The 12,370-nt window shown below is 54.8% G+C and overlaps 1 protein-coding gene across 1 annotated transcript in view; it reads left to right on the top strand.

The window, feature by feature from the left end:
* The first annotated feature begins 4,512 nt into the window (after positions 1-4,512).
* The window catches only part of SLC9A1 (solute carrier family 9 member A1), a 31,361-nt gene continuing 23,503 nt past the window's right edge, over positions 4,513-12,370 (top strand). Inside the window, exon 1 of the mRNA XM_049820523.1 lies at positions 4,513-5,012. Within this exon, the coding sequence (XP_049676480.1) occupies positions 4,676-5,012 (337 nt within the window). The 5' untranslated portion in view covers positions 4,513-4,675. The remainder of the gene's footprint in view (positions 5,013-12,370) is intronic.

The following is a 12,370-nucleotide window of genomic DNA, read 5'->3' as shown; positions in this document are numbered from 1 at the left end:
AGTTAGATTTTACACCCTGTGCCATAGTTAGGAAGTCACAGCGCACACGTACGCAGGTTCATAGCCATAGATCTTACTCTGTGAGAGAGAAGCAACATGGTTTGTCCTGCAGACACCTGGCCAGCGAACACTGGAGCTAGACTAGGATTTGTTTGCAGGTGGAAATCTAGGCTAGAGCAGTTGAAATAAAATTTAAAGTCATGCATTCTTTACTTTCCACTTCCCTGTGCTGTTTATGGGGCAGACCAGAGAAAAAGAAAATCATTTGACTGAGAGAGAAAGCCTGACCTGCAGCCACTTTGCTCAGGCAATTGTGAGTTGCAAGTGGGGATGGGGGAACAGGGGAAAAGTGTAAACAGAGAGAGGGGTAGCAGGACTGAGATCATCTTTATCAAATAAATGCAGAGAGGATGAGAAGGAAAGAGCTGGGTCTAATATAGAAATGGACTGTAAACGTATAGAAACATTATTTTAGCCAATGTGAGCTGCAGCCAGGATGTACAGCAAGGTCTGCACTCCTGGTTTCTTTGAGCAAATCTGCTGCCGATTCCTTGCACGACTTCAGCAAACACTTCCCTTCTGGTGTCTCTGCCTGGGTTTACCTCCCTGTGCAATGTAAATGATGTTTACTTTTTGATGATTAACATCTGCTGAAAAAAATTTAGACCCTCTGATCAAAGCTATTATGAAATAGCAAAGCTTCGCGGAAGATTCTCTCAATATGAGGGCTGAATTCTGCACGATTTACATGTGAACACAACTCAGGGCATTTGCTGTGTATTGTATTAGCGTGTGCTGGCTTATGAAGCACCATGCGCTTGCACGGCCTGGAGGAGCAGGGGGAACGCTGGTGTCTGGGTCAGAGAAGGTGCCCAGTTGCACAGCTGCTCAAAGGCAGGAGGTGTGAAGTATTTCCAGGGGCCAGGGAAGACAATTATGAACTTAGGTATACACACAGTGTCTGCTTTTGCCCTCCAAGATACAACAGGATAAACTCTGGTGTATTATGTAATTTGCTTGATGGGACATTTCTAAAGCTCCCTCTGCTTGTTCATGCGGTTGTATTGCTCTCCCTTTGCAGGCTAAGAAGCTTAATCCTAATTACGCTCCCTCCTGGTGGGAGGATGGTGCAAGTTCCAAGAATCACGGCGAGCATCTTGGCTGGGCCATGAAAAGCTGGAGGTAACTGGACTACTCTCCTAACAGAGGAAACACAAATAACTGAAAAAAGCACCAAGGCAGCTCAAGCCCCAAGGCTTAGATGGGGATATTTGCCACTGTCAGAGCACTGCAGTGCTGATGGATTAACTGGGGAACACAGATTTAATTGGATGTCTCCAGGTCTTTGTCTCCCAATCCAGAGGAAACAGGAATCTCTTTCTATTTTGTCAAGAATTTGCACCAACCGAAATCCTTCACGGAGTTCGATAGGTTGAAAGGCACTTGTCCAGCCAGTAGCATTCAGCCAAGCAGGTTGGGAACGTTCACTACCAAAGTAGCAAGAAGTTAATTTGATGCTACATCCCCCACTGGCAAATGTACAATAGCCAGGTACTAAACAGTTCAGACCTACCCACCACGGTTGCTGATTGATCCAGGCACAAGGAGGCAGAAAAATCTGACCCAGTTATTTCATGGGAACATCATACCAGTTTTAGCTTCTAGGAGCTGTTTCTGAAAGAAAACCAGCCCCCATGTTTTCTCCTGAACAAGTCTCTAGTTGTCTGCATGCTGCTAGTGCACAGTCCTGCTTCAACCGAAACGCATACCAACCGCTGTCGTCTAGGATCAGGCTTCTCACCCAGATATGACTAAGCCCTTACAAAACGAGAAACACTCAGCATTTCTTGCTTAATTGCTAAAACAGATTAATTTGACTATCCAGAACATAACCAAGCGGAAGAGAGGAATTGACACACCTAGCTGGTTCCTACTCAGGCTGATGATTCACTTTAATTGAGGGGTCACATTTGTTGATGATTTCTACCAAGTAGCTGCAGCAAGGCTGCTGTGCCCCCCTCCTGTCTGCTGGGAAGGCGAAGGGCTGCATTCCCTGCAGCCTTCCCTGAGCGAGTCCAACCGCCAGCGCTTTGGGAGCTGATGCCGTCTTAAAACAAGAATGTAACCGATGCAAACCAGCAAGCATAACCTTCAAAGCTTGAGTTTTAGCTGCCACATGTCATGTCAAGGGCCCATGCCCTCCGTACACCAAGTGCCCCCAGGGGTTAGGGGCTGCATCTTTACCAAAATGCTCCTTTGCCCCTAAAGTTTAGCTAATAAATCAGTTAGAAACTCCCGCCGGTTTTGATTGCTCCTGTCACACACATGTGACACTCAGGAAGTCAGTAGCAGAGCCAAGAAATCAGGGTGGCTGAGGACAGTCGCACGGTGCCAAGCAACCCCCCCAACGCTACTCTAGTGGTTTTATTAGAGCCTTATCAGTTTTCCTGGTGAGTCAGACTATGCTAGTGACCAGGGCAAAGGGCGAGGCGGTACCAACGAGCACAGATGAAGTTACAGCACCATGTTGGTCCAGAATAGCAGCCAATGCTCACCAGGCCCATCCCCCTGGAAGTCATCGCTCTGCAAATCCCACCACCCCAGAGGTCTCCCCAGAGCGGTGCCTGCATGCTGAGGCTAAGCAGACCATGGCTGTCCATTTCCAAGCAGCAAACATGGAGGGGGCAGCTGACTGCTCCGCTCTCCCCACTGTGCCCAGGGTGCTCTGCTGGCCCCATGAACTTTGGCTGCCTTCCTTTTGGGTGCATGGGCCGTGCACCCACAGTCTCCCTGCCACCCCCACGCTGCTGGGCACGGTGTAGTGCTTCGTCACCCCACTGCACCCCTCCAGCAGCAAGCACAGTCCACAGATTCCATTTCCCTCCCTTTCTTCTGCACCTCCCGGCCATCGCATTAGGGCCCCTTTGACTCCTTGCACCTCCCTTGCCTCTGTGCACCCCTCCTTGCATTTTCACCCCCTCGCTTCCTTGTGTCCAACCCTGCATTAGCACCCCCTGCCTCTCTGTACCTCCCCTTTGCACCGCACCCCCTTGTCTCCTTGCACCCTGCCTTGCATTGCGCCACCCTCTGATGCTTGCACACTTGTCCATTGCTTCTCCTCTGTGCACCCCCTTTTCAGTTGGATCCCACCTTGCCTTAGCACACTCCCAGTTCTCTGCTCCCCCCTTTGCACTGCACCCCACTTTGCACTGCACCCCCTCACCTCCAGGCACCCCCTTTGCAGTAGCACCCACCTTGCATTCTACTGCCCTCCCCTCTTCATGCCCCTCCTTGCATTGCATCCTCCTCCACCATGCACTCCCCCTCCACGCACCCCCTTTGCCCTGCACCCCTCTTGCACTAGCACCCCCAGCTCCCGTGCTCCCCCTTTTTCTGCTCCCACCCTGTTCCACAACAGCACCCGGCTTTGCAGGGCACCCCCTCTTCCACTAGCAACCCCCCCACTCCCATGCTCCCCCTTTCGCACCGCACCCCTCCTTGCATCGCCCCCCACTCCACGCACCTCCTTTGCCCTGCACCCCTTTTCCACTACCCCCCAGCTCCCGCACTCCCCCTTTTCCTGCTCCAACCCCACTTTCCAGTTGCACCTCCTCTTCCACTAGGACGCCCTGCTCCCCCCTTTGCACTGCACCCCGCTTTGCGCTGCATCCCCTCGCCTCCATGCACCCCCTTTGCCACTAGTGGTACCCACCTTGCCCTGTACCTTCCTCCCCTCTTCGTCCCCCTCTCTGCATCGCATCCTCCTCCGCCACGCACCCCCTTTACCCTGCACCCCTCTTCCACTACCCCCCACCTCCCTCACTCCCCCTTTTCCCAGTTACACCTCGCTTTGCACCGCACCCCCTCTTCCACTACCACCCCCCCACCCCACTCACACCCCCTTTGCCCTGCACCCCTCTTGCACTAGCACCCCCCCAACTCCCATACTCCCCCTTTTGCACCGCACCCCTCCCACTCCATGCACCCCCTTTACCCTGCACCCCTCTTCCACTACCCCCCCACCTCCCACACTCTCCCTTTTCCCGCTCCAACCCCACTTTCCAGTTACACCTCGCTTTGCACCGCACCCCCTCTTCCACTACCACCCCCCCACCCCACTCACACCCCCTTTGCCCTGCACCCCTCTTGCATTAGCACCCCCCCACACTCCCATACTCCCCCTTTCTCACCGCACCCCTCCTTGCATCGCCCCCCACTCCACGCACCCCCTTTACCCTGCACCCCTCTTCCACTACCCCCCACCTCCCGCACTCCCCCTTTTCCCAGTTACACCTCGCTTTGCACCGCACCCCCTCTTCCACTAGCCCCCCCCCCCTTCACCCTGCACCCCTCTTCCACTACCACCCCCAGCTCCCCCCCCCAGCAGCACCCACCTCCCCAGCCCACCCCATCCTCCCCGGCCTCCCCCCCCCCCTCCCCAGCCATCGCCGCCGGCGCTGCCTCCGCCCCTGCCTCCTCCCCGCGGCCGCCCCGGCCGCTCGGTGGGATGGGCCCCGGCTCCGCGGCCGCCCCAGCTGCGCTCCGGCTGTCGGCGGGGCGGCTCCTGCCCCACGCCGCCGGCGGGCCCCGCCGCCCGCCCGAGCCGCCCCCCCCCCCCCCCCTTCTCCCCTTTTCCTTTCCCCGACCCCCCCTTTTGCCCCCAGCGCCCGCCGCTATGGGAGCCGCGGCCCTGCGCGCCCTACCCTGGGCCCTGCTGCTGTTGGGGCCGCTGCTGCCCGGTCAGGGCTTGCAGGCCACCCCTACGTTGGCCTCCGAGCCCCCGCAGGGACAGCCGGTCCAGCTACGGGGGGGGGAGATGGGGGGCTTTACCCCCGCGCCCCCCGCCTCCGCCCAGGAGATCCATCCGCTGAACAAGCAGCCGGCCAACGGTTCGGGCGAGGGGCACGCCAAGCCCCGCAAAGCCTTTCCCGTCCTGGGCATCGACTACACCCACGTCCGCATCCCCTTCGAGATCTCCCTCTGGATCCTCTTGGCCTGTCTCATGAAGCTGGGTAGGTTGGCGGTGGCGTGGCGGGGTCCCGGGGGAAGGGCACCAAGGGAGGGACCCCCCCCCGCCCTCCCCAGCACCCAGGAGAGGGACCCCTGGCTCCGTGGGGCAGGCATCCTCAGCATCCCAAGGAGGGACGCCCAGAGCATCCCAGGGTGGGACCCTCTGGCTGAATGGGACAGGCGCCCCTGAGCATCCCAAGGAGGGACCCCCTGAGCATCCATCCCGAGGAGGGACCCCCAGAGCATCCCAAGGAAGGAGCCCCCTGAGCATCCCAGGGCAAATTCCCCTGCACATCCTATGCAAACCCCCCAGGCAGCCTGGGGCAGGGGTGGGCACTGCTCTCCCCACGACCTTGGGTCTGTGCCGTAGGCCTGGCAGGCAGGGCAGTGGCACCCCAGCCCCTTTGCTCAGCACGGGCTGGCTCGTCTCGCTGTCCGGGAGCGGGGCTGAAGATGCTCCCTGACCATCCTCTGCTTGGTACCAGGTTTGCTTTCCTCCTTTTGGCACTCAGGCAGCAGCAGGGAGGAAGCGTCCAGTTTGTTTCTTTGCTTCCTTTCTTAACCACAGATGCCTTTTGTAACCTTGGAGAAGTCGCTTAAAAATCTCCCAGTGCTTCAGCCTCCCCTTCCTCCCCCTCCGCAGCAAACCAGGGTGGGCAGCTGCCTCTGCTGCAAAGCGTCCGAAGGATTCCTGCATTAAAGATACGGAGCATCAGGGGCCAGAGGGCTGGGAAAAGTCACCCGCTACGATGACCCGCTCTGAGAAAGCATCAGTCTGCCGGGGCGGGTGTTGTTGACAAAGTGTTTTCCAAACTTCTGCAGCTGGATCAATACCAACTGAATTACCCCAAAGCGTGTGATGTGATGTAACTGCTCCGCACTCGCCGGCACCAGCGTGCCGGACCCGGCCTCCGGCAGTGCAGAGGTCGAGCTGGCCCCGGTCCCGTCGGTGGCTATAAAGCCAAGAGGGCAGGTGAAACGTTTGCCTGTTCCTGCCTTAGAGCGGGCGACGGGAGGGAAGGGAGCTCTACGTTCATTTTGCTCCTCAGTTACCATCAGCAATTTAATAATGCTAACGGCAGCGCTCCTTATGGAGCACTCCAGCTTGCTGATTGAAATCTTGCTTTGGGAGCTTTTTTGAGCTGGTGCCTGCTGGAAACCGTGCCCTGTCCTGGCCCGGAGGGGTCCGAGAGACCCCCAGGAGCTCACATACTCCCTGCCCAGCTTTTCCTAAAAATACCTCATCCCCTTCCCAGCCTGCTGTGAGCGTGCGTAGGAAGGTAAAGCCCCATTTTCACGATCCCTCCTGGGTGTTTTATTTACATGTAGGCGCAGGAGTGCAAACGCTTCAGACCCGGAGGCTTCCTGCCTGTCTGGGAGACAAGCAGTCGGGGCAGAGTGGAACCAGGTGGGATCTGTGGGGTTTATCCCTTCCTGGCTTTACCCAAAATGATTTAAAGCAGGTTTAGCTAGAAGGTGCCTTGCCATAGGCAATGCAGCCGCGAAATCTCCTTTCCCAGGGCTCACCCAGCGCATGTTAAGCGACCTCTGCTAGCTGTTTGGGGCTATTGCACTGCGTTTTCAGTCCTCCTGCCTCGCAGAGCAAAGAGTGATGAAATCAGAAGTATCTGTGCGGAAGCTGGTGGAGAAAGGAGGGGCTAACAGCGTTGGCCTGCGGCCCTGCTCGGGGCGTGCTTTGAGAAACAGCCGCTGGAAAGCACCAGAATGGGCAGCAGAAAGTGGCTCCCCAGGGACGGACGTGGTGGGGGGCACGGGAACATCGCTGCCCGCCGGCCGCCCACCTCCCATGGGCACCCTCCATCATCGGCGCTGCGTGAAGCTGTTTCTGCCGTCCTTGCCTGAAGTTAGGGCTCGTTTGTGCTGCAGGAAAAGTTATTTCTGGCGGTGAGCTGAGCCCCGTCGGTTCTTACGTGTTAAAAGTATTATGCAAGACTGCGTGTTTAAGGGGTATATTTTAGGAGGAGCTGCCTTGCAAGCTTGGCAAGGGTCCTTTGGAGATGGCAGGTGCTCTGCAGAGCTCCAGAGATGCTGATTATGCCAAAATCCATATCTTAGGTTACCTACACCTCTAACAGGGGCTTCGACAGCAGAGCAGTCCTGGGACATCCTTTTGCTTGGCCTCCTCTCCAGAGTTTTGAAGGGGATGGCGTTGCTTGTTCACATTGTCTTGGTATGTAGTTCCCAAGTTGCTGGTACAGCTGAATATTCACGCTCCCTCTGCTCCTAACCTGCAAAAATGTCTCACTGCCCAGTGTCTAAATACCGGCCCTGCTGACCCCACCCTAGATCAGAGGGTGTTGTTCAGGAGCAGAAAAATACACTTTTTTTCATGCAGGGATAACTCTTACACAACTGGGTGCCACTGCACGCCTGTGCAGTGCAACCTGTGATGGCAGGACGAGGCACACACATCTCCAGGCTCCCTAAACTGGACAGGGTTCGGAGCATCCGGTTTCCACATAGAGGAGAAGGGGGACGATGAGGAGAACAGGAATTTGTGGTGCTTCCTCTCTCCCCCATCTTGTTAGTGTGCATTCATTGATGCATCGGGGTAACCCTGCAAAACCCTGAGGTGCAAGGAACAAACATCTTTTCTCCAAGAGGGGGAATTCATGCAGCGTGGGCTGTGCATGACAGCTTGGCACCTCCTGACTTCCCTTCCCCAGCTTCTCCTCCAGCTCCGGATGCCCCTTTGCTGCGTTAGGGCTGGGGATTGAGCCACATGTTGCTGCAAAAGTGAGAGTCTTCAACCCTATGAATGGTTTTTGGGTGTCGTCCATTGGCGTAGTACAGGGTGACCATGTAGAGGAGCTCAGAAGTGCTCACAGGGCTCTTCTCTGGGCCAGGAGATGCAACCCAACCCTTGTCCTGTTGCTCAGTTTCCCCTCATCGCTCTTGATGCTTCAGACAGCTATTCAGGCTTAAATGAGTCCCGGCATTGTCCCTTCCATGTGATTTATCCTCTATCTAGCAGCCCTAACTGGGAGTTTGTTTGGGGAATCAAAGGTATGAGTTGAGCCCTTCCACTCTTGATGCAGTTTTTGTAAAAAGCCTCAAAGGATGTTGATTCCCGGAGGATTCACCACCTGATGGGGTGGCTTTCTGGGACAGAGGGCCAGTCACCCCAGTGTGTCCTGCAGGCATCAGCTGTTTCTGCTTTGCTAATCCCAGTAGAGAAGGGGAAGCCTGGTGCTGGCTGCTTTACTTAATACACACATGGTATTTTAAGACTCACTAGGGGAAGAGGCGGAGGGTGAGGGATAGCTACAACCATGCCTTTCCACAGCCCCCCAGCTACGTGCAGACCACATCTGGTGATGGCTTGACTTTGCCAGTAAAAGTGGAGAGGCCTTTGCAGCTGAGGGTTGGAACCAGACTTTGTCTCAACCTGTTGCATTGCTGCAGAAGGTCAGACCTTCGTAAAATGTCCAAATCAGAAGCCTTCTGTGCCTGTCTTCAAGGTTTTGCAAGGATATTGTAAGGGTTTCCTTCACACTGTGCCCAAGGAGTGGTAGGGAAGGGCTGGGGCGTTTCTCAGCCCAAGAACCTGGTTTCCTGACTCTGAGGACTGACCTTTCAGCTCACATGGCTCCAGGAGTCGTTCAGGGGAATTCAGGTCCGATTGTGAATATTCTTTCGTTTCAGGGGAAAGGGAAGGAGTGAGTCAGGAATGTAAATAACAGTTTGTGGTTAGCAGTCCCTTTGCTGGCTGTGCAAACACGAGCTGGGGCCTGGTGGTCAGAGTTTTATTGCAAGCCACCAGCACTTACCCACCTTGGAGAAGAGTTGGGGTTACATGTGTTTCCAAAGCACATCTCGGGCCTTACCTTCTAAAGCAAAAAAAGCACAGCAGTCATATTGCCATCCTGCATTTGGAGCCGCCTTCGATTGAGGCATGCCCTGTTGTCTGTCTGCGGGGCCGTCTGTCTGCACCAAACGGCTTTTCAGCATCTGAGTGCTTCCCAGCCTCCTTGGAGCATCCTGGCCATTCCACCTCGCAGCTCAAGTGCGTAGTGGAGACTTGATTTCCTACATGTCCCTGACAGAGACTGCTGCGGAGGGTCCCCACGAGGCACTGCTTCACGGCTGAGCTCTCTTACCCTGCTTTTGCTCGCTGATGCACGCTAGGCACTAGCTCGCTGCCTGATGCAGCGCTCCGGTTGGGGTTGGAGCCTGTAGCAATCACTGAGTCATTGCTCTGTCTCTTCTTCTCCCTTCGCAGCACTCCGCTTTTTCGTGTGTCTGGGTCAGGACTGTTGTCTGGGGTGTTCCCCCTCCCTCCAGACCGTCTGACAGCAGCCAGCGCCAACCTGGTACTTGCAGAAAAATCACCACCATGTGATTGTCGGGCTGGTGTAAAACGAGCCGAGGAGAATCTTTGCTAAGCGAGCAGAAAGGGAGCCCAGAGCTGTGGACAGCGGTGTGTTAAGTGGGGACACGCTGCTGCTTTGGGTGTTGTTTGGTGGGTGACACGTCTCAGCCTGGTTTACTGGGCACGAGGCATCCTGGCGTCAGGCTTCGGTGTTCGGTGCTGTTCCTGCAACAGCGGTTGCCTTTGGCCAGTACCGACCATCGCCATCACTGCTGGTGGCTGGGGAGGAACAAGATTAAGGAAGTTCCCAGTGCCTGTGGGCTGGTGATAGGAGCTGGGAAAAGAAGAGCAAAACATGACGGATGCAAGTGGGGTTGTGGAGCCTCACAGTGGCTCTGCGCACGGCGGGGTGGCTCCTGCACATGAAGCAGCAGGGACGATTTCAAAATTGCCAGAGAAACATTTTTAGAGGCTGGCGGCTGCTGGCTGGCAGCGACATTTGGGTGCTAAAACACTTGGGTGCTTTTCAAATGTCTTCAGCAGCCCACATCCCTCCCCTGAAACTGGGGCTTTTGGAGGGGCCACCCCAGAGGTCTTACAGAGACCTGTGAGTCAGGAACTTGAGGGTTTGCTTGGGTGAGGGGTGATAAGTGGCATAAGAAACCTGTTGCAGTAGTGGCACAGGATGTAGGAACTGGATCTTGAGACCAGACGCAGCAGAAACACCCCGGAGCAAAGCCATCGGCGTGAGGACACCAGTGCCACCTGCAAAGCTTGGAAAGGGGACAGCAGACAAGTGTTTGAAGACGTGCATCACCCCGGCCTTCGTCATCGTGTTGGAAATACGTGTGTCTGATGTAGATTATGAGCGTGCTGGAAGTTATCTCTGTTGCCCTTCTGCCACCGCAAGGTTGGCTTCTCTTGGGCACCAGGCAGGGCTGTGCGGGGCAGGCTTCACTCGGGACAGCCATTGGCAAAGCTTGGCTGGTGGGAAGGGCTGCCGGAGGTTTCCTGGGCTGTTTCAGCTTCATCCATGGGACTGGTTGATGCAGATTCCCTCGCTGAGCCGGAGAGAAATGTTTGTCTTAAAACTCGCCCGCTCACAAACGGCAGCCCTGGGTTACTTCATGTGTGGGCTGCAGATACCAAGGTGGCGTGTGGTCTGAGATCACCCCAGATGTTTTCCCATTTGTATTGGTGAGCTGGTGGCTGTTCTGCAGGGGAATTGAGGCTTGATGAATAACTGTCGGGAAAGGATTTTAAAATACTGGTGCAGCTGGTGCCACAAAAGTGTAAATTGTCGTGATAATGAATTTAAACAGCCTCTTCTAATGCAGACTTGTTGCGTTCCTGCTTCCTTATTGGGGAATGATCCAAACGCATGCTGTGGTTTCCCTTTCTCTCTGCTTTGCCATCTCAGAAAGAACAGCCACGGCATTATTTTTCCTCCGTGGTCTGCCCATTGCTGGTGTCTGAGCAAAAAAACATCCCAACTGTTCCCACCATGGATCCGAGAAAACCATTAGATTAATTAGGGCTGGAAGAGTGAAAGGTTCCCGCTGTGAAGTACGGGATGATGATGGAGTAGGAAAAGCTGAACACGTCTGTAATCACAGCCCATACCTCCCCGGTGAGCCCTAATGTCCATTAAAGCAGAATTACGCTTGGTTTGCAGCCATGGCTTTGCTCCCCACAGGGACCCTGTTGCCCCCAGTGGTGCCCAGTTCTGCTTTCTGGACCTTGAGGGCACTCAGGAACCGAAGCTGTTGTTTCATCCCATTTATTAACGAAGGCTTGGACACCTCATGCTGGGGGTCAGGGATGGGCTGGCTTCCCGCACAGTCTGCAGGTGGAATTTGGGATGTGGGCATTGACTTGCCGAGTCCCGCAACAGCCAGGGCCTGGATGGGTGCTGGTCCAGCTTCGGGGGAGATGCCCTGAAGTTGTCCCTCCCTGAGACCTCCAATAGAGCTGGGGTGTTTGTGGGGTAGGAGCAGAACATGACGATATTTGGTCTCTTTGGTTCACGTCCTTTGTCCCAAATTGCCCAGGCATCCAACCGTGGCTTATCCAGAGGTGCTGGAGTTCCCTTGGGAATTAGTGGAGTGGAGAACGAGTCTTTTGTCTGCAATTAGTGTGGCTATTTAGAGTCTTTTGGGGTTTGAGAATTACACATGGGAGAAGGGGAAACCAGGTTGTGGTGGCGAGAAGGGGAGATGGTTGTTCTTCTGGTTACAAGCGTATAAACCTGTGGCATCGAGGGACTGGAGCCCGTCTTCTGCAGAAGAGAGGCAGACATCTCAGTGGCACTTGTATAAACCAGAATCTCATTAGGCTTGCAAAAGAGTATTTCGTTAACATAATCCTTTCCATTTTCCCTCCTGCAAGTCCTGGGGTTTGGCTGTAGACTGCAGAGACGATGGGGGCTGTAGAGACTGTGCCAGGGTCATGCAGGAGTCGGTCCTTTACTAGAGCATCATTGGAGCTGTGGATACTGAGAGAGGAAACTTTAAAAGTAAGCAATAATGAGGATAAATTACTGCAGCTGTCTCGTAAACATTTGATTTCTTTTTTTTTCTTCTTCTTTTGGGTCCCCAAGGCTTAATTTGTTCAAATAAAAACTGAAATCCATCTGGAATAATCTGTGAAAACACAGCCTTGCCAAGAGGAGATGGAGCTGGGTTACACCTCTCCCCTACGCTGTCTTCGCTGGGCTGCCTGGGTTGTCAGCAGTTTCTTCTCGCCCGTCGGGGCTCAAAGCTGCTGGTGTAGGTTTGATGACAGCCTCGGTGTTTTGAAATCTGGGCTGGCAGCTTCAAAGGGAAGAGCAGAGGAGCAGGGAAGTTGTGGCAATGGTTTGACTTGGACCAAGTATCAGTGCTTGGTCCTTTCACTTCACAGTGCCAGCCAACATAGCGCCTTAGGCAAGCTGTATGATCTCCATCTATTCTACATGGCGTTTGATATCTTGCTTATCTCTTTAATTTTCCAACGTCTTCCAGTTGTGTGTTAATTGAGGGATGGCTA

The sequence above is a fragment of the Accipiter gentilis genome, chromosome 17 (genome assembly GCF_929443795.1).
Source record: "Accipiter gentilis chromosome 17, bAccGen1.1, whole genome shotgun sequence".
Classification (NCBI taxonomy): domain Eukaryota; kingdom Metazoa; phylum Chordata; class Aves; order Accipitriformes; family Accipitridae; genus Astur; species Astur gentilis.
The sequence above is the reverse complement of the archived record's forward strand: the minus strand, read 5'-3'. Positions and strand labels throughout refer to the sequence as shown.